The sequence below is a fragment of the Capra hircus genome, chromosome 21 (genome assembly GCF_001704415.2).
Source record: "Capra hircus breed San Clemente chromosome 21, ASM170441v1, whole genome shotgun sequence".
In the NCBI taxonomy this organism is placed as follows: Eukaryota; Metazoa; Chordata; class Mammalia; order Artiodactyla; family Bovidae; genus Capra; species Capra hircus.
In genome coordinates, this window is record NC_030828.1 from 59,692,907 (window position 1) to 59,713,706 (window position 20,800).

General features: G+C 50.9%; 1 protein-coding gene across 3 annotated transcripts in view; it reads right to left on the reverse strand.

The window, feature by feature from the left end:
- Positions 1-20,800, reverse strand: part of SYNE3 (spectrin repeat containing nuclear envelope family member 3) — a 127,013-nt gene that overhangs the window by 105,073 nt on the left and 1,140 nt on the right. Inside the window, exon 1 of one of the 3 annotated variants that reach the window (XM_018066220.1) lies at positions 4,911-6,852. The exons of the other annotated variants lie outside the window; for them this stretch is intronic. Coding sequence (XP_017921709.1) covers positions 4,911-4,953 — 43 coding nt within the window. The 5' untranslated portion in view covers positions 4,954-6,852. Of the gene's footprint in view, positions 1-4,910; positions 6,853-20,800 lie in introns of those variants that run through there. 3 annotated transcript variants of the gene reach the window in all.

A 20,800-nucleotide genomic window follows, 5' to 3' on the forward strand; every position in this document is an offset into this window, starting at 1 on the left:
ACTCCAGGTCATCCGTGACCCCATGATTGCGCTTGGGTGAACGTCAAGGTCCTCATGAGTCTTGACCTTTGGATGACAAAGGAAGCCCCTGTGTGTTGGGGAAGATGTCACCCAGCGTTCCCATGTATAAGGTACCTGCTGAGTGCTAGGCACTGGGCAGATGTGGTGCGTCAATTACCCACCAACCTCCAAGGAAGGGTCGACCGTGCAACCTCACAGATGGGGAAACTGAGGCTCAGAGGGGCCGGCTCTCGGGCTCAGGCCAGACAGCTACTGAGGCGGGAGCGAGCCCAGGCCTGTGGGGCCCCGGCAGCTGTGCCATGCTGCAAAGTGACCCGCAAAAGGAGGAAGTGAATCAGGAAGGCGAAAGAAGGGGGGTTCCTCTTTGAGTCAGAGCAGGATGGCCCATCCCACACTCGAGTGGTGCGGAGGTGGGCGTGGGGGTGAACCCCAGTGGATCAGACCGACGAGGCACCGAGCCCAGGCTGGGCCCTCTGAGCACACCTGAGATGGAGCACAAGCCAAGAGCTATGCCTGGCTTGCAGGGGCTTCGATGGGCCTGGTGATGCCAGGCCTGTCAGTGTAGGCTCGAAACAAATCAGATCAGCAGGGACACCAGCCAGGCTGCGGGAGCCTGGCCTAGGCTTTCAGGAACTGGCCGAGAAAAACCCAGCTCTCTCTGGCTTACCCCCCTTTATGTCTCTCACTCCATCCACCCGTGGGTGATGTTGACAGTTGTGCCCTCAAAGGACCCGAGTGAGCAGGCAGAGGGAGGCCACCATCTCATCTCACCCAGAACCACGCCCGGCCGACTGCTCTCTGCTCCAGAGCTCGCGAGACGCTCAATTCATTTAATGGCAAATCTGGTTTCAATGCCTGCTCTACACCAGATCCTGTGGTTGGTGCTGAAAATCAGAGCAGTGAACAGAACCAACCAGATCCTGTACCCTTGGGTGACCTGATAGCTCAGGTTGGAAGGTGGGCACAGCGTTCAGAGTGTTCTCAACACACGAAGTCTCCCTCCTGCCCCCACCTCCCCTCCAATCTCTGCAGCACAGCATTTCTCAGCCTGCGACCCTCTGAATTCCACCAGCTCACTTCCCAAACATCCCGTGAGTAGCACTCACTAAATTCACTTTTCAAAATGTCTCTGTGGACCAGAGGTTTTAACCTGCCTCTCCCAACAACTCCGGGTTTCCCCAGAGGCTCAGTGGCAAAGACTCCACCTGCAACGCAGGACATGTGGGAGACATGGGTTTGATTCCCAGGTGGGGAAGATCGCTGGAGGAGGAAGCGGCAACCCACTCCAGAATTCTTGTTGGGAAAATCCCATGGACAGAGGAGCCTGCCAGGCTACAGTCCATGGAGTCGCAAAGGGTTGGACACAACTGAGCGACTAAGCATGCACCCCCCAAAAGAGGTGGAACTCCTGAGTTGGGCTATGTAGGCTCCGTGGGCCCCTAAAATTTCACACAGCATTTTGTGTTTATGTTTGTTCTCCTGGCAAGATCTACAGGTCCCATCAGCTTCCCAAAGTTCCCTGACTAGGGCTACACCCAGCCCCTGGTGTTAATTATTAACATTTCTCCTTGTAAATGACCCAGAATATTCCCTGGAGAGGATGTCACAAACTTTCCTTAACCATTGCCATTTTGCTGGATGGTTACGTCCCATTCTGGTTGTTCCTCTCAGTTCACCTAGAACATTTGCCAATTTATCACCGATTTAACGTTTGCGCAAGATCCAGTACTCCTTTGGCCACAAAGGAGAGCCTCATCTATTCTTGTATTATCCCTCCCAAATGGCATTTTTCTGACCAGAAATCATCTTTTCCTTCAGGGTCAGTAGCTGGGCTTCTTTTGGGGGCTGTTTTCCACTAAGAAACAAAGTTTGTGGTCACATGGCCGTAGCTGCCTGGCCTGTAATAAGGAAGACCAGGGGATAAGCAAATCTGAGTGATGTGGGGTGGGCCGGCTGGGCTGGGCCGGGCAGGGTGGGGCTCGCTCCTGGTGAGTCACTGGGCTGGACATCCCCCTCCACCCCCACACAGCCACAGTCACAAAGGCCTGCCTCACCCAGGACTCTTCCTAACAGCTGCTAGGAGCATAGACTCAGAATCAACTGGCCAAGCAGATTCAGACCCAACTCTCCTGCTGAAAAATAAGGCAGATTTGACTCTTCTGACTTCACTTTCCCATCTGTGAAATGGGAGTAATAATTGTATAAACTTCTTATCATTGGTCTGATTGAGTATTATTGATAAACAGTGCTGGTAAGCAGTAGGCATTATTTAAAGTGTTTTAGATAAATACAAATCTGCAAATTGAGGGGGGAAAAGATGTCATGTAACTGTCCAGCAAAAGGAAAATGGTTAAGGGAATTTGGTGACATCCATCCCATGGAATTTTCTGGGCCATTTATACTGAGAAACGTGATATGAATGCTACTGCTGTGTCTGAAGAGGAAAAAGATCACACTGCACTATTTCAGTGGCTGAGACATGGAAGAAATCTAGATGTCCATCAACAGATGAATGGATAAAGATGTAGCATACATATGTGCACAGACACACACCCACAGACACAATGGAATACCACTCAGCCATAAAAAACAATGGAATAATTGTTGGCTCAACATGGATGGACCTAGAGATGATCCCACTGAGGCAGACAACAACAAATTCCAGGTGAGATCACTTATACGTGGATTCTAAAATACAACACAAATGAACTTACAGAACAGAAATAGACTCACAGATCTAAAAAAAGAAACAAACTTACGGTAACCAAAAGGGAAAGGGAGGTGAGGAATAAATTAGGAGTCTGGCATTAACAGATACAAACTACTATATATAAGATAGATAAGTAACAAGGTCCTACTGTATGGCACAGGGAACTATATTCAGTATCTTATAATAAACTATTGATATAATGGCAAAGAATATGAAAATGCATATATATATATTTATATATACATAGGTATATACACTGGAGAAAGAAATGGCAACCCACTCCAGTATTTGTGCCTAGGAAATCCCATGGACAAAGTCTGAGCCTGGTGGGCGACAGTCCATGGAGTCACAGAGTCAGACACGACTTAGCAACTGAGCACCTGTATCTGTGTGCGTAACTGAATCAATCACCTTGCTAACTAACACAGAACTGTAAATCAACTATACTCCAATTAAAACTCTTTGCCCTCTGGACCAGGGGTTGCAAACTTTTTCTGGAGTGGGTGAGATGGTAAATATTTTAGGCTTTGCAAAGCCAGATGGTCTCTGTCACAATTATTCAAATTTGCAGCTGTCGTGTGAAAACAGCCAGACAGTATGTAAATGACGAGTGTGGCAGTGTTCCAATAAAATCTTGTTGACAAAATCATGCAGCATATGGACAGTGGGCTGCTGTTTGCCAACACTTGCTGTGCAGATTATACAAAAACTGTGTCCAAAAAAGATAAGGATTGAAAGGAAAGCAGAAAAAAAGGAAGAAGTTCTCTCAGAGCACTGGAACCACAGGTACATTTTTTACATGTCAATTTCTTTAAGGCTGTAGTAGCCATTTTTAAGAAAATTAAAAAAACTTTAGAGCTGGGTACAAGCTATCAATAGCAACAAATTAAGAGATTTCACAGTTCCATTAGACTTTTAAAAATAAGTTTAAATGGGGAAGCCCAGCTTTCATATTAAGCTGCACAGAAAAGGTGGTCTATGAAGTATGGCCAGTATGGAACTGAATCTAGCTTCTCCATCTTACTAGCTGTGTGACCCCAGGCAAGCTTATCATCCTCTCTGTTCCCCTGTTTTCTTGTTTATAAAGTGAGAGGGTATCAATGGCACCAACAAGCATGCAAAGGCCTAGCACTGAGCCTGGGGCCCAGTAGACCCTCCATATAAAGCACCAGCTCTCACGTCCACAGGACTCACACAGGCCAGATTGTGCTGACCGTGGTCTCTATCATCCCCAGGAACGAGGTATGCTTTACTTCCCAAATAAGGAAAACCCCTCCTACGGTTTTCAGGTTTGGTTTACAAAAGGATACAGAGCAACTTGAACTCCACTTTCATTTAATAAATCGTACCCCACAGGACTTCCCCTGGCAGTTCAGCGGTTAAGACTGCCTTCCAAGGCAGAGGGTGTGGGTTTAATCCTTGGTTAGGGAGCTGAGATCCCAGATGCCTTGTGGCCAAAAAACCAAAACCAAAACATAAAACAGAGGCAATGTTGTAACAAACTTAACAGAGACTTTAAAAATGGTCCACTTCAAAAAAACAAACTTAAAAAAAAATTTTTTTTAAGTAAATAGCACCCCAGTTGTGAGAAGAACAGTCTAAGGAAGGCAGCTGGTAATAGTTAATTAGTGTTAGTTGCTCAGTCATGTCCAGCTCTGCGACCCCATGGACTGTAGCCCGCCAGGCTCCTTTGCCATGGAATTCTCCAGGCAAGAATACTGGAGTGGGTTGCCATGCCCTCCTCCAGGGGATCTTCCCAAACCCAGGATCGAACCCAGGTCTTCTGCATTGCAGGCAGATTCTTTTACCGTCTGAGCCATCAGGAAACTGGGTTTGTTCCAAATGGGAGTTTTCAGAGTAAGTGAGTTCTTGGAGCAGCACTGGCTGAACCCAGGGGAGACCCACGGCCCTGCAGGGGCTCAGGCACCAGCATGCCTCTTCCTGGCCAGCCTTGAGGAGGCAGAAGGACCACAGCCCTCTCTTTTTGGCATCTAAGGCTCAGAGTCAAAGGCCTTAGAAAAGTTAATCCCTCCAGGGCTCCGCAGCCCACACCTGAGAAAGTCCGCAGCGTGTCCTGGGAAAGTCGTGGTCCTTCTCCATCCATCTCTGCAGCCTCACCTCCCACTGCCTCCCACCTCCTCTTTCGGAGCCAAAGCTCCCCGGGGCTCCTTGTACACACCATGCGGCCTCTCCCCTCGGTGCTCTTCTTTGCCTGCCGGCATTCACTCATCAGCTCCACATCACTACCTCCAGGAAGCCCTCCAGGATTTTTTCAGAGAGTAACAGGCTGAGAACTAACACTGTTGAGCATCTTCCAGGTGTAAGTCCCTGTGCCAGGCGTTCGCACACAGCTCATGGAGGTCTCCCAACTCCTCTTAAGTAAGAATGACGGTCTTCTTTACATAAAGAAATCAAGGTCCTTACATGACCTGCCCAAGGTCACACAGAAGGCAATCGGGCTGCCTCATTCTCCCCAACAGTCCTTCAGCAGAGCCCGGGAGTTTAGAACTGTCTCCCTTCTGCCGGAGCTGCAAGGTGGTGTCCGCTGAAGAGTCCAGAAGAGCCCATCCTCTGCACCACGAACCCCTGCCTTGCGTCCGGATGCCTCAGAGCACCCTGAGACCTTCCTCCAGGAGCCTTCGCCTCCCTGGAGTCTAAGGTCAATCGTTAGCAGGCTGTGCAGATTATAATTAGCACAGGCCGGTTCCTGTCAGAGCTTCAGATGCCAGGTTCACGACGTGTTTCTGTGAAGCCAAGGGCATCAGCCTTGGGGACTCACTTATTCCTCACTCTCTGGGGGAAAGGGCACCACACCTGCAGGGCTTAGCCAGGTCCATTGTAGAGGCAGAGGTGCCCCCTTGGACGTCAGCACCAGGAACTACCAGCACCCCGGGAGAAGCCACGGGGGGCTCTGGAGCAGTGTTTATCCCGGGAAAGGGGTGCTTGGCATTCCTGGACTCCACTCCTCCCGCCCAACAGGCCTGTGTCTGGGGCTGAGCTCCCCATTAGTCCCAGCAGACAACACCCTACTGTGGTGTGCAGTGCCAGACTTCTCTCCCTCCTTATGCCCCTGATGCGGGGGGCTTAATCCCTCTCCCCAAAAGAAACTGGGCTCTCTGACAATCCCTTAGCAGAACCCCTGGCCCTCCTCCTGCTGCCAGGCAAGCTCCCCCACCCAGCGGGGGAGAGGGGCGGTCAGCACGTGAGCCTGGCTCTTTACACTCCCACCGCAAGGGCCCAGAGCAGACATACGGGGCTTCCCCCACCAGGCACAAAAACACCACGTGGCCTTCTACACTGCGTTTCCTTCCTCTTGCACAATGCTAGCTTTGGTAGATTTTTTTTCCTTTTTTCCTTTTGGACGTTTACTTATTTCTTCGGTTGCATCGGGTCTTAGGGCGGCAGTCAGGATCTTCGTTTCATATGTGGGATTTTTCTGTTGCAGTGCATGGACTCTCTAGCTGTGGCTCTCGGGCTTAGCTGCTCCACAGCAAGTGGTACCTTGGTTCCCCGACCAGGAATCAAACCCACATCCTCTGCGCTGCTAGGTGGATTCTAAACCATTGGACCAACAGGGAAGTCCCCTTTAGTGGATTTTCTTACACGGACTGATAGCCTACCAGGTTTGCATGAAAGGCAAATGCTACCCTCCTGAGTTGACCACACTCAACAGTAGGGCTGCCACCACCCAGGGGAAGGTGCATCCTTTCTGCGTCCATGGGAGGCAAGCCACACATGCTGAGCCTGAACCACTTCCCCTCCACGGACCTGCGGCCTCCAGCCCACCAGCAGCTGCCCAGGGCTGGGTGATGCCGCTTCTCCTTTGCATCTTGTTCACAGCAGGTGACCTCCTGATAGGGTCTGTTTACTTACTGCTTGCTGGTTGAAGGTTGATGATTCTAGAACCTACTAGAATGTAAGTTCCATCAGAGCAAAATATCCAGTTGTGTCCATTCTTCCATCCCTCTGTCTAGCATAGCATCTGGTGTGTAGTAGGCGCTCAGCAAGGAGGTGGTGAGTGAATGAATGAATCTCTGCTCTGTGTATTCAGCGCCCTTCGTTTGTTCAAGAAACCTTTATAGGTGCCAAGTGGTGCAGCAGAGAAAACACGAAACTAGGATTTTCCCCTGGGGAGCTCACCATGTGTGTGTGGGGGGAGATGAACGAACAGAGAAATTAGGGGGTTAACCTTCTGCTCAGAGGGTACACAGCATGGTAAGACTGCCGAGGGTGGGAAGGGCATGCAAGACAGGGAACAGCATGTGCAAAGTAGCAAAGCATGAACTGGCTTCCGAGTAATGTCTTTTCTTGGCTGTGCTAAGTCTTCGTTACTAAGAGCAGGCCCTTTCCAGCTTTGGCAAGCAGGGGCTGCACTCTCGTGGTGCATGGCCTTCTCACTGTGGTGGCCTCCCTTGCTGCGGCTTTAGGGCACGCAGGCTTCAGTAGCTGTGGCACGTGGGCTCAGCAGTGGCGGCTCCCAGGCTCTAGAGCACAGGCTCAGTGGTCGTGGCCCACAGTCTTAGTGACCCCTCAGCATGCAGGGTCGAACCTGCGTCCCTGCCTTGGTGAGCAGATTCTTAACCACTGGACCACCGGGGACGTCCGCAGCTGAGTGCTTTGTCCCCAGCATGGAGGAAGTGAAGGCAGAGACCCTCAGCTCTCAGTCCTTCATCCCTACAGCATTTACTAACCGCTCTGTGCACGGGGACAGACAGGGACCACCGGAGGACGGGGTGGTTCCTGCCTTCACGTGCTCACAGACTTGGGGACAGCAGAGTCCTTCATCTTTTGTGCACAGGGGCTCACTGTCCATCATGACCCAGGCTGCCCAGAGCTTCAGTCAGGATGGCAGGACTCTGACTAACTAGGGGGACCCACCCATCCTGGTTTGCACAGGGCTTCCCTGAAACTCCAGGACTTTGGCCACTTCATGCGAAGAGCTGACTCATTGGAAAAGACTCTGATGCTGGGAGGGATTGGGGGCAGGAGGAGAAGGGGACGACAGAGGATGAGATGGCTGGATGGCATCACTGACTCGATGGACGTGAGTCTGAGTGAACTCTGGGAGTTGGTGATAGACAGGGAGGCCTGGCGTGCTGCGACTCACAGGGTCGAAAAGAGTCGGACACAACTGAACTGAACTGAACTCCCTGGCTTTAGCCCCTAAAGTCCTGGGTCCCCGGAGACCCCTCAGTCCTGGGCAAACTGGGAAGAGCTGGTCACACTTCCACCTTTATGTCCCCTCTCAACACCACTCCCCCTACATTCCCGATACCCTTCCCCCCCTCAGCCACTGACAGGTGGCGGCTGGGTTTCCAGCAGCCTGTGTCAAGGGCAGCTTTTCTCCAGGTAACAGAGAGGGAACAGAGGGCACAGTGATGGGTGAGTCCAGGTCCTCCCTTCTCTGATTAGCCCACCTCCCCCAGGGGCTGCAGGCTCTCGGATCCCGTCACTGTTTCCCTTGTCTGAGCTTTATCTCCAGAAGCCTCCCAATCCAAGGTCAGGCTTCCTCCCTAGCCTTCCTCTGTGAGCTCAGAGACCCACACCCACGGTAGGCGCCCGATGCACGTGCTAAGTTCAAGCAACAGGCAGCTAATGTTGCCTTTTCTATCATCATTTTACAGAAGTGAAAACTAAGGCATAAAACTGGTCAGGAACCCACCTCTGGTATTTACTTCCCAAGATCCTGATGATTCCATTCTTCATCCAGCCTTCCAGAACCTTCCCCACTAGCTCTGTAGAGACACACACCACAGATGCTCTCTCCCAACGGGACTCAGAAAAATGTAAAAAGTCTTGCACGGATGCCTGTTTCCAGGCTGGGGCTTCTAAACCAGAGCTCCATGCAGAGCAACAAAGTTCCCCCTAAGATATTCACAGAGCCCCTCAGCCTGGTCCCTCCCCAAGCTGCTGGAGGGCCGTGAGGTCCCCCAAATGAGGCTGTTCTCCCCAAGAATCTGAGGCACAGCGTGGAGAAGTTACAAGAGTCCAACTCTAAAGGAAAAGATGATTAAATTAACCACATCCAACAAGACCCTCAAGAAACTAGATTTATTCTCTGCTCTGGTCCCCTGCAAGGGCATCGAATAGAAAAAGATAGATCTTTCAAGACACCATCTTCTAGCTTTACCATTTATTATTAGCTCGCATCCTTGGACGAGCTCTGTAACTTCTCTGGGCTAAGCCACCTGCCCAAGTTTCCACAGCCAGCCCAGGAGTTCCCCCATCAGTTTCCTCCCCTCTTCATGCTAGACCTGATATTGCTGACAAACGAACTAAGTAACTAACACTCGGGCTCCTCCTCCATAAAGTGCCAAATAAAACCTACTGTGCAGGGTTGCTGATAAAGGAATAAAGTGTCCCCGGCCACCTGTACTCTTGAACTCCATGTAAGTGAGAGGAAACAGCTAAGGCTAACCTTTCTGAAGGGTGTGCTCTGTGCCAGGAGTGAGCTAAGTCTTGTAACACTTATTTCCTTAATGTGATTGTTCTCACTACTATCGCCTCTCTACAGATGAGACTACTGCGGCTCAGAGAGGCCAAAGCTTTTGAGTTTTTTTTTAAAGGCTTTAGCCTTGAGATACTGAAACACCCACTGGGTGGAAGAAGTTAATTCCACGATGACTAGACTGTATCCATGACAATTCCCAGTACCGACCTCAAGAAAATGTGAACAAACTGGGAATTCCCTAGTGGCCCAGTGGTTAGGACTCCATGCTTTCACTGCCAATGATGTGGGTTCCATCCTAGTTGGGGAACTAAGTTTCCACAAGCCGTGCAGCATGCCCCCCCCAAAAAAAAAGAAGAAGAAAGAGAGAAGAAAGAAAAGGAGAACTGACTTTGGACCTGAAAATTAACTGTACTTTAATCAGTCAAGATAATGCTGATCAGACCATCCCATGACCACTTTCAAGATGACTGTCAGAGCTGACTGTACTATTCTGCATGTAGCTCCTGACCTCATGTGCACCTCTGAAACTCCCCTTTAGAAGTTTCTGCCCCTGGTTGACTAGGGGAAGTCAGTTCTTTGGGACATGAGTCCACCTTCTCCCCAGGATTGCTGGTTTCCTCTAAAAAGTATCTTTCCTTTTATACAATATCTGTCTCTCATTACTGGATTCTTCATTGATGAGCAGCTGAACATGAGTTTGGCAACAAGATCATGGTAAGTTTGCACTCACCAGGTTTGTGTAGCAATGTCTCCAGGAAAACAGCCTTGGTGGAGTGCTAGACCTGGGTTCAATTCTTGGGTTGGGAAGTTCCCCTGGAGAAGGAAGAGCAACCCACTCCAGTGTTCTTGCCTGGAGAATCCCATGGACAGAGGAGCCTGGCAGGCTACAGTTCATGGGATCGCAAGAGTCGGACACGACTGAGCACTATCTTCATTGGAGTGCTGGACAGGGAGTTCCCCAGCTTTCCTCTAGGACTGAGGGAGGTAGTGGGTAGTGATGGACATGTGCATTGGAACACAGCACTGTCTGGGGGTGCCACGGAGTAAAGGAAGACAGGGGGACCCTTTCACTATGCATTGTCACCCTCCAGTCCACTCCCCCGTATGAAACTTCCAGGCCATCTGTCCATCTTTTTAGGCAGCTATGGTGAGTGTCCCTTGGACCCATCAGAGTGTCAGGCCTTGAGGGGCCCTTGGAAGTCATTTAGTTCCATGTTTTCACACATTTTGGCCATTTGTACATCACATCCATGCTTTGGGCTACATCTGGGGATGCTTGCACTATTATTTTTTCCATTCACTTTTAAAACACTTAACCCATTGAAACTTAAAATTATTTTAAGAGGGGACCTTTTATTTTTACTTTAAAAGGAAAGCCCGGGTGACAGTCAATTGGCATGTATAGAACATCAAAAGGAATAAATGCAATGAATATAAACACTTTATATAATTCTATCTGGTAGTCAGGGCATGGAGAGAGATGCACACGTGTCAGAGAGGTGTCAGGCCAGACCAGCTCCACACCGAGATGGTCTCCATACAAAATCCAGTGCTTCCCAACCATTCCAGTGCAACAGTACCACATGGGAAGCTTTTACTAAATACAGATAAGCAACCCCAAGTCCAGAGAGTCACCCATTAGCCTCGGGTGGCATTCAGGTGATTATAAGAACATCGGATAATCAGAAAGATGAAAAGTCAAAAGGAAGATGGAAAAGGGAATTGAATCACCTGCGCTCTGAACTTGTGCCACCACAGGCATCCTGTCAATTACAGGTAGCCCCTGCCTCCCGCATCCAGACTCAGAGCTCTGGCCTAGTTTGAGCCCCTGTGCTGTACCGAGAAGGACCCCGAGGTCGGGCTGGGAATAGGACAAACAGAACTGGAGTGGTGACATTGAATTTTTTCCCATAGTTAATTCTATGAAAGAACAAGATTGCATTGGCTGTTAGGAATGGCTGGGACCTTGGGAGGGAAAATCAAAGACTGAGGAATGTGGTCTGCACCCTGCACACCCCAAGAGTCCTCTGAGTGGACAGCCTCGCTGGGCCCACTCCAGCTGCTCACACACCCATGGATGGGCTTCGGCCAAGAACACCTGAGCCTGGGTTGACTCACCAGCAGCTGCGCTAGATCCAACGAGCCCCAGTGCCAGGGTCAAGGGAGGTGGAACCACCGAGCTCACTTCCAAGTGACCTACACTGTCACCAAAGTCACCTCCCAGTGAGGGAGCACCTCGGGGGAACAGGGAGTGCTCAGAGAGGCTGGAGAAGGAAATGACTGGAACTGGACTAAACAGCAGCATGGCGCTGGGACTGCCTCGTCCAGCTGTGACCACGTTGGGCCCTCACAGCAGCTCTGCAGCGAGGGTATGACCAACCCCCTTGGACCGTCGAGTTAGCCAAGACCACACGGCAGGTGGCAGGATCAGGATCCCAGCCCAGGTCTGTCTCATCCCACCATTCCAGGCTGCTGGCCCCACACCTCAGGGCAAGGAGCAGAAGAAAAATCAGGCAAAGTAGAACTCTCCATTGCATAGGAAGGCAGGTGACACTGTGCTCTGTGGGCGAAACCATTGATTAAGGATCCCTTTGAAGCTCATGACACAGGCTCACACATCCCAAGTGCAATTAGGAGTGTAGCACGCGTGCCCCCACTTTACAGACAAGGCAGTGTTAGGCGCCCAGTCATGTCTTGACTCTTGGCAACCCCATGGATGGTAGCCCACCAGGCTCCTCTGTCCATGGGACTCTCCAGACAAGAATACTGGAGTGGGTAGCCATTCCCTTCTCCAGGGGACCTTCTCAACCCAAGGATGGAACCCATGTCTCCTGAATTGGCAGGCGGATTCTTTACCATCTGAGCCAGGCAAGCCCAACCAAGAAGGGAACTGAGGCCCAAAAGGACAAAATTAAAAGGTTTACTATGGGCCCCCTCCCAGCTCCCCGAGCTTTGCGCTCTCTGAGCCGTGGCCCCAGGAATGGGGCAATCTAAGGTGCTCACCTCCCCAGCCAGACTCCTCCCGCCCAGGCCAAGGACGTGTTCAGCTCACTCAGGCAAAATGAAGGGATGCGGCTGCCCAAGGAGAGCGCCTTCCAGGCAGAAGGGCCAAGACCTCAGCGCAAACACGTGCCTTTATGGCTCCTGAAGCAAAGTCGGCTCCAGCCAGGAGCTGCTTGCAACAGCGGACAAGTAGAGGAACTCCCGGGGACCGCCACCCTCCCCTCCTCAAGGGAGCATGTCGCCAAGCAAAGACATGGCCTTCAGGTGGTTTTATCCAGAAGGGAGTGGAGATGAGACAACACAAAATGGACTTCTTCAAAAATCCATGTCCTAAAATTACTTCTGAGCAAAGTTCAGTTTGAAATCAACAAACAGATAAAAAGTCAAGTCATGCAAACCAGGGTCAATGGCTGCCTGGTTCTGAGGAAAGGAATTTAACCCAGCAACCCCAAACTGGCTCACATCCAATCTACAACAACCGCCGACTTGTGGTCACCAAGTTCTCGACAGCTCTCAGGTCCAGGCTGGAAAAGGGTGTGGGCAGGGCAGGGTGCTCCATGGCGTGCCCCACCTCTGGGGAACCCACGGCATTCCTGGACCCTTATGATGCTGCCCACTCAGGTTGGGTTTCCTTTGAGGAATGGCCTGGCAATGTGAAAGCCTTTGGGAATTGCAGAGAAAGAACTAGAAGCCTGGTAAGGAGGCCTGAGCTTTGGGTCTGACTCACCACATCCTGCCCAGTGCGCACTCCCATACTGGAAAGGCCAATGAAGGCTGATGCCTGAACCCTGGGATCAGATAATCTGAGTTCAGTTCCTAACTCCGCCGTTAGCTAGCTGAGGACAGGTGAGTCAACCTCATTGTAAATGGTACTATCAGAGCACACGTCACGAAATTGTTGAGAAAACAGAGAAAATGCAGAGTCCAGGAAGGGCTGCGTGCGTGGTGAGTCACTCAGTCCTATATGACTCTTTCCAACCCTGGGGACTGTAGCCCTCCATGCTCCTCTGTCCATGCGAGTTTCCAGGCAAGAATACTGGAGCGGGTTGCCATGCCTTCCTCCAGCAGATCTTCCTGTCCCAGGGATCAAACCTGCATCTCTTACGTCTCCTGCATTGGCAGGCGGGTTCTTTACCACTAGTGCCACCTGGCAAGCCCTTGGTAAGAGCTAACCAGATGCTAACTGACAGAAAACCAGGCGAGGCAGCTTACAGGGTACCCTGTCCACTCCATCGGCTTGGACCTTCATTCATTCATTGATCCATTCTCTCATTCCGTAAGGTGCGTTGAGCTGCTACTAAGACCAGACTGCTCTCAGGACAGAAAAACACTCACCCTCCGGGCGTTTTCAGTTAGATGAGATAGAAGACAAGCTCCACAGTAAATAACTTAGATAACCTCAGGTAGTGATAAATGCTAGAGAGACAATGGAACTGGGAGACAGGGCAGAGTGGTGTGGGGGCTGGGGACTGGGTAGGCTTACTGGGTGGGCAGGACAGTCTCCTGGAGGGTGTGGCTGTGAGGTGAGATTTCCATGAAAAGAAGGAGCAGCCTCTCTGAAAGGTCTGGGGAGGCACTCTTTAGGCAGAGGGAGGAGCAGGAAGGAAGACCCAGTGGGCAATGCTGGGCTTGCTGAGCAGAGACAATAAACAGCAGGTCTGTGTCCCAGAGAAGCCAAGGGATGTGCCCAGAGTTCCAAGGCCAGTCCCCAGAGAGGCCAGGCAAGTGGACTGTTCTCCAAGGAGATGGCAGGAAGAGAAGAAGGGGACGACAGAGGATGAGATGGTAGGATGGCATCACCAACTCAAGGGACAGGAGTTTGAGCAAGGTCCGGGAGTTGGTGATGGGCAGGGAAGCCTGGCATGCTGCAGTCCATGGGGTCACCAAGAGTTGGACACGACTTGGCAACTGAACAACAACAATCAAGGAGACGGTGCCTTGAGGAGGGCCACAAAGGGAGCTGGTGGGGGACACCTTCTCTCCCCAGCCTCAGGTCATGTCTTGAGAACCCACCTTTCTCTTCTGTGTCCTAGGAATTACTGTGATGTGCCCTGCCCACTTCATTCAGGGGTGCTGTGAGCATCAGATCCCCTTAAGTTTGTCAGATCTTATTTTGTGGTGTAAAGACTTTTCATTAAATAATAATATGCTCTCCCTCTCTGGCTGGGATGTGAGCATAAATAATTCTGTGACCCTGCCTTCAAGGAGGTCCTAAGCTAGTTGGGAATCAGACATGAAAACTGAAAATTATCTATCACGTGCAAAGTGTAATGAGACCCTGAAAACAGAACCTGTCTGAATGGTCGAGGATGGCTTTTTGGAGGAGGTGAGGTCTAGCCAGCTGTTCGCTGGGGAGGTAACAGCTGGGCACAGGTAACCGCTGTAGCATCGGTCTGGAGGAGGGGAAGATGAGGATAGGTATGGGACCTCCTGGGACCTGGAGGTAGCCCAGTGGTAGAAAGCGTGAAGTGTCAGCCCATAGGCTGGAGGCCTGGGACTTAATCTTTAGGTCAAGGGGCTCATCGGAAGCAGATAAGCAGGGAATCACCTGATTAAGTGACCTGGCCTCTCCTGGTGGGAGAAAGCGGGCAGATTGTAGCCACCAGGCTGAAGATCCCCAAACACCTACTGTGAGGCTGTGGTTCCTGGATGAGAGGAAACATCCAAATTTTAAGACACCAGTCGTGTATGACTCTTTGTGACCCCAGACTGCAGGCCGCCAGGCTTCTCTGTCCATGGGATTTTCCAGGCAAGAATATTGGAGTCGGTTGCCACTTCCCACTCCAGGGTCAAGGCATCTTAAAGTGAAAGTGAAGTCGCTCAGTCGTGTCCGACTCTTTGCGACCCCGTGGACTGTAGCCTACCAGGCTCCTCCATCCATGGATTCTCCAGGCAAGAATACTGTAGTGGGTTGCCATTTCCTTCTCCAGGGGATCTTCCTGACCCAGGGATTGAACCCAGATTCTCCCGTATTGCAGGCAGATGCTTTAACCTCTGAGCCACGAGGGAAGCCCACTCCAGGGTCAAGGCATCTTAGAGATCTTCTAACTCCAACCTCCCATTTTAAAGGTCAAAGAGCAGGAAACAGAGACTGGCCCAGGTGAAGGTCAAGTGGGTCTGTGAATGGCATGCTCTTTGCATCATCACAGACAGGCCAGCGCTTTGTAATAAAAAGGAAAGAGGCTCCCCCCGGCCACCCCCCGCAGTGAGTCAGTCCTGTTGCATTATTTCAGCAAATGTCACTAGGGAGGTGCGAAGACCTTTCCAGGTCTCACATTAAACTCCTGACTTAAGAGTTCAACCAGAGGCAGGGCCCCCTCACGCCCGACCCCCACCCACCAATTCCAGGTGGACCTAACCCAGAAGATCAGCCTCCCCATCTTCACCGTGCAACCACCCTGAACTGTGTTACAACAAACAGACATTTAGGGAAGGTGGTTGGTTGTAGGGGAAAGGGTATGGGTCCAGGGGCCAGAACACACAGTTTCAGGTCCCACATGGGCCCTGAGGAATGTAAGACACTTGGGCAAGTCATTCCTGGAGACACAGTGGCAACTCAGTTTCCCCAAAGGTAAAACGATGGGCTCCTATAAGATTCTCTCTCAGGTTCTGGCATTTTTTTATTCTCCAGTGCAGCTGTTGCTGCTAAATATTTCTTGAACATTACACATTCAGGCTCTCCAGGCTCGTACAGGAAGGGTTTGTTTCCTAGTCTCTAGGCTACTTTCCTGTGTCAAGTTCTTCCATCGGGTCCTCACAAAAGCCCTGCCCTCCAGGGAGGTATCACTAGCCCCACTGGCCACCTCCAGCTGACCCGGGTCACAGAGCAGGGCTGGGATCTGGCCCCAGGTCCCCGCTGCCCAGGTGAACATATGTGTCCAGGCACAAGGGCTCCCTCCAGGGAAAGCCAACCCCTAAAGCCTCAATCCTGGGACACCCACCCTTTGACTCCCGTTGGTCAGGACAGACACCTCTGCACACAGAAGAACATCTTTGATTTGGGCAGACAGAAGGTGGCCAGGAATCACTAGGTCCCAAGATGGGATGGTTCCCCCTATTCTCAGCGCACCCTGTCACAAAGAGAGCAAGTTTGGCTGAAAAGCAGGGAGCCTGATGGTTAGCTCCTTCAGCATTCAGAGCCTCCCTGGATCTGGGTCCACCAGGCCGGGCCATGGGGGGCTCTGGCTTCTGAGGAGTGAAAGACGTGCTCATACACAGCACATTTTTAAAAAGTCTCTTGGTAGTCATGTTAGTTCTCCCTTGGAGTGAAACTCCTGCCCCATTACACACCTGCTATGTGATCTGAGGCAAGACAGTTAGCATCTCTGAACATGTCCCCATCTGAAAAATGGGAATCAACACATCCATGGCACTGAATTGCTTTGGTAACTTACAAATATACCAAGCAAAGAGCAAGAGGAGTAAGGGGAGCCCTAAGAGGGCTTCCAGGAAGAAAGGCACTGCTTGCAAATTTCCTTTGATGATGTTCCTGTCCACCTAAGCCCTGGAAGTGCTGTGGTCATCGCATGTTGTAGCTCTCTTCCGACTTTTTGAAATTAAAACGATCGCATCAATTTAGCCTCAGATATAACCTCCTGGTTACATTATATTAAGCTCCTGGTTTCCCTGCCTGGAGGAGGCCGTGGCCCTTGCCGTAGCGGCACAGGTGTGGTGGGTGGTGTCCTCATAAGAGTCACACAGGTGTGGCAGCAAAGTGTCTGCTCCAACTATGTGCCTCGCATTCCCTCGGCCGTGAGACCAGCAGATGGGCCCAGGGCACCTGAGGTTCTGCCAGGCTAAACAGGTCAGAATTTTCTGACTCAGAAGCACAATTCGTGAAGCCAGGGCTGTAAAAATTCCTGTTGATCATCTGAGATGTAGATCATTAAGGTCACTTTCTTGTTATGACTTCAGAAGAGGGAGGTTACTCCTCAGTGAGAAATCAGGTGTCTGCTATACAACAGGATTTGTGTCGGTTTTATTTATTTTTTTAAAATCCAGCCAGAATAACATGTGAATCTGGGAAGAGTGATCTTCTAAGACAGCTTTTGTGAAAATGCTCCATATTATCTTCTAATTTTATTTGTATGTATGATTTGATATATGAAAGTGAAAGTCGCTCAGTCATGTCTGACTCTTTGCGACCCCATTGACGATACAGTCCATGGAATTCTCCAGGCCAGAATACTGGAGTGGATAGCCATTCCCTTCTCCAGGAGATCTTCCCAACCCAGGGATCAAACCGAAGTCTCCTGCATTGCAGGCAGATTCTTTACCAGCTGAGTAACCAGAGAATCCCTTGTATATGTATCTAATGTATATTAGATACATATATGTTATACACATTGTATATGTATATAATGTTTTTCTTATTTTGTAAGTGATGAAGCATAAATTTTAAAAAATTTATTTATGGCTACACAGCATGCAGGATCTGTGTCCCTAACCAGGGATCAAACCCAAATCCCCTGCAGTGGAAGCGTGGAGCCTTACCTACTGGACCTTCAGGGAAGCCCCCAAAAATATTTTTTAAAAAGGCCCACAAGCCCACAGAAACAGGGAATCCCACTGAGAAGGAAGAAAACTGATCCTGTACCCTCTCCTCCTACCAAAGATTGTTTGCATTATCATTTCCCTGCCTTTTTTTTAACCTCCTTAAATTTGTGAAACATTGTCTATACAGAGAGGTGTGCATGAAATATACCTATATTCCGAAGCAATTACAAAGTGAATTCCCTAGTAACCACCCCCTCCCACCATGACCCTCTCAATCCCAATCTCCTCTCCCCCAGCCCAAGGTGATACTTGACTTTTATTCAAGGTTATCACTTTCTTGCTTCTTTGCCATCATTTCACATCTCATGTATATATATTACTAAACAACTCGTGTTAGGATGCTTGTGTTTTGACCTTCCTAATTTCCTGAGCGGCTCTCTGCCTTTCCCCCGAGTCTTTCAAAGTATTTTAGGGACGCCAGGATTCCCTTTGCCAAATCTGCAGCCCAGAAATACACGTGAGAGGTGCAGGCCATACTACATTGTTACAATGACGTTAGGAGGATTAGCAGTAATAAAAACCAGGATAATGCCTCTTTCTGGCGTGTTCCCACCATCCTGGGCATTCTGCTGAGCGCTGTCCCCAAATGTCTCACTCACCCTCCCAGCAATCCCACAGGGAGGTGTTGGGACCTCTTAACTCTGTTGTAGAGATGACAAAACCAAGGTTTCCGCTGCCAGGACTGTCTGCCCATGTACTTCCTAGCTGCTCATTGCAAGGGAATTCATCCCGAAGTCTTGAAGCAAAGATTCCTTGGGGGATGGGCAGAGGTGGGGAGGGTGGCTACATACTTCCCTAACTTCCAATGGCTCCCCTCAGGTTCTTCTCTCAGTGGTCCAGCTGGGCTCCTTTTAGATGTTATAGGGGAAAAAAAAAAGGTTTGGAATCCACTTCTTTTAGCAAATGCCAAAGTCTTAATGGCAACTGGATCCTGCCTCATCAGTACTGTTCTCCCGATAATTAACATATAAGATTGTCCTGAGACAGGCGGTGTGGTTGGAGTGAAGAGCATCCAGCCCTGAGTTCAAGACTTGTGGTGGCCAAAGGGAGGTGTCTGGGAAGGGATGGAGTGGAAGTCTCTGGAGCAGAGTCGGACACGATTGAGCAACTAACATTTCCACTTCACTTTCATGATAAACCATAATGGAAAAGAATATATATGCATAACTGAATCACTTTGCTGTGCAGCAGAAATTAACACAACATTGTAAACCAAGTACACTTCAATTAAAAAAAAGAAAGAAAAAGAAAAGAAAAGAGGCTGCCCTGAGTTCAAATCCTGGCTCTACCACTCCTGGCCTCGGAGGAATCTCTCCTCTCATCTGTACCTGGGCCAGGAGTGGCAGCCTGGCCTGCAGTCAGAATCCTAGGAGATGAGAGACAGGAAATGCTTCCTGAGCCGGGAGTCCCCTGGAGTCCCTTGCTGGCCCCTCTGTAATCTCTCTGCTGGGTCAAGGACCAGCTTTCATGGCTGGAAGAGCTCAGAGGGAGGTAATCCAAGGCCACCCGCCATTTGACAGACATGGGGACATCAAAGCAAAGGGGAAGAGGGCAGAATTGAGGGCAGAATTGACGCTCAGGTGTCCCAACCAGACCCCCGCCATCACCCCGAACTGTGACACCTGCTCCCAGGGGCTGAGTCTGACACCCCACAGAACGCTTCTGAAGGCAAGTCCCATTTAATTCTCTCAGCAGGTGCTATAGTCATCCCATCTCTCGACGAAAGAAACTGAAGCTCTGAAAGGTGAAGTGACGTTTCCACGGTCACACAGCTGGGGAAAGGTTAACACAGGGCTGGGCCAGCCAGTCTGACACGTGAGCCGCACAGGAGGCCCCTCTGCCCACGGGGCTCCCAGGGGCTCCCAGGCCGCTTTGGAGGTGACTCTGGGCCTGCCCAGTCTGGCCTCACCAGAATGGAGGTCATCCCGCAGCCAAGCCATAATCCCCCAAAAGCCCCCACCCCAGGTTTCTGTATCCGGAGGCCACCCAGACAAGGACAGGTCCCCAGCTGTGGCAGAACACGCAAAGCACCAGGGCTAGAGGTTTGTTCCCATGGAGATGGAAGGAACTCAAACTTCCCCTCAAGGGTGCCTGCAGGGGCTAGAGGCCAGCCTGTACCCCCAGGCAGAAACCTGAGCCCAGATTCTCACCACTCCCCCTCTGAGCCACCAGCAAATCCGCAGGGCCTCTCCTCAGGACCCCCAGCAAGAGAGGAATGAGTTCCAGAAATAAGCCTTCCTGGCCCACACCCGCTCCAGCTGCCCTCCAAGGGGCCTCTTTGGCTGCAAACAAGGCCCCGGGGCCAGCAGCCTTGGCGCAGCTGTGGCGGTCTGCCTGAGAGCGGGCCTGCCTGAGGAATGCACAGAGCTACACGTGTCAGAGAGACCCACGGGGGCACAGTTCCAGGAAACAGAGCAAAACCGCCTGTTTACGCGGTGCAACTCCCTGCTCTGCCTCTCAGCGCCTGATCACTGATAGCCAGCCGTTGGCTGTGCCCCTAGTTGTGCAGGAGGTGAGGCTGGACCCTTGCAGAGTTAACTTCTGTTCTTGGCTGTGTGGCTCTGGGCAAATCACTCACTCTCTCTGGACCTGTTTCCTCTCCTCTTAAGGTTTGAAGGAGGCTGTGCTGCCAGGCTCAGAAAAGCAGCGATTCTGTGACAGTCACTTTTCCCCACTGTCTCCTCTTTTCCTCATTCGGAGAAATGTGGCATGCCCCGTGGGCATGTCAGGCTCCCCAACTGGCAGCCCTTGGCTGTAAAAGGCCCATCAGTAGTGCCAGGAGGAACCTGGGAGAGGGTCCCAGGGCAGTCCTGGGCCAGCGCTTCAGAGCCAAAGTAGTAAAACAATGACATTCATGATCACCCCAGCCGGGTTGTAATCCCCGCCTTAGAATTTTGGAAGGGAGGTCAGTGGGCTGTGCGGGGCACTCAATACTAATGGGTTGGCCAAAGGGCCATATACACCAGGTCCGCTGTTCGGAATCAAAATCTGAAGATTCTTAAGAGGAATCGGCAACCATGTGGGGCTCCTTCAGGCCCTACAGGCGATTTCTGGTCTCA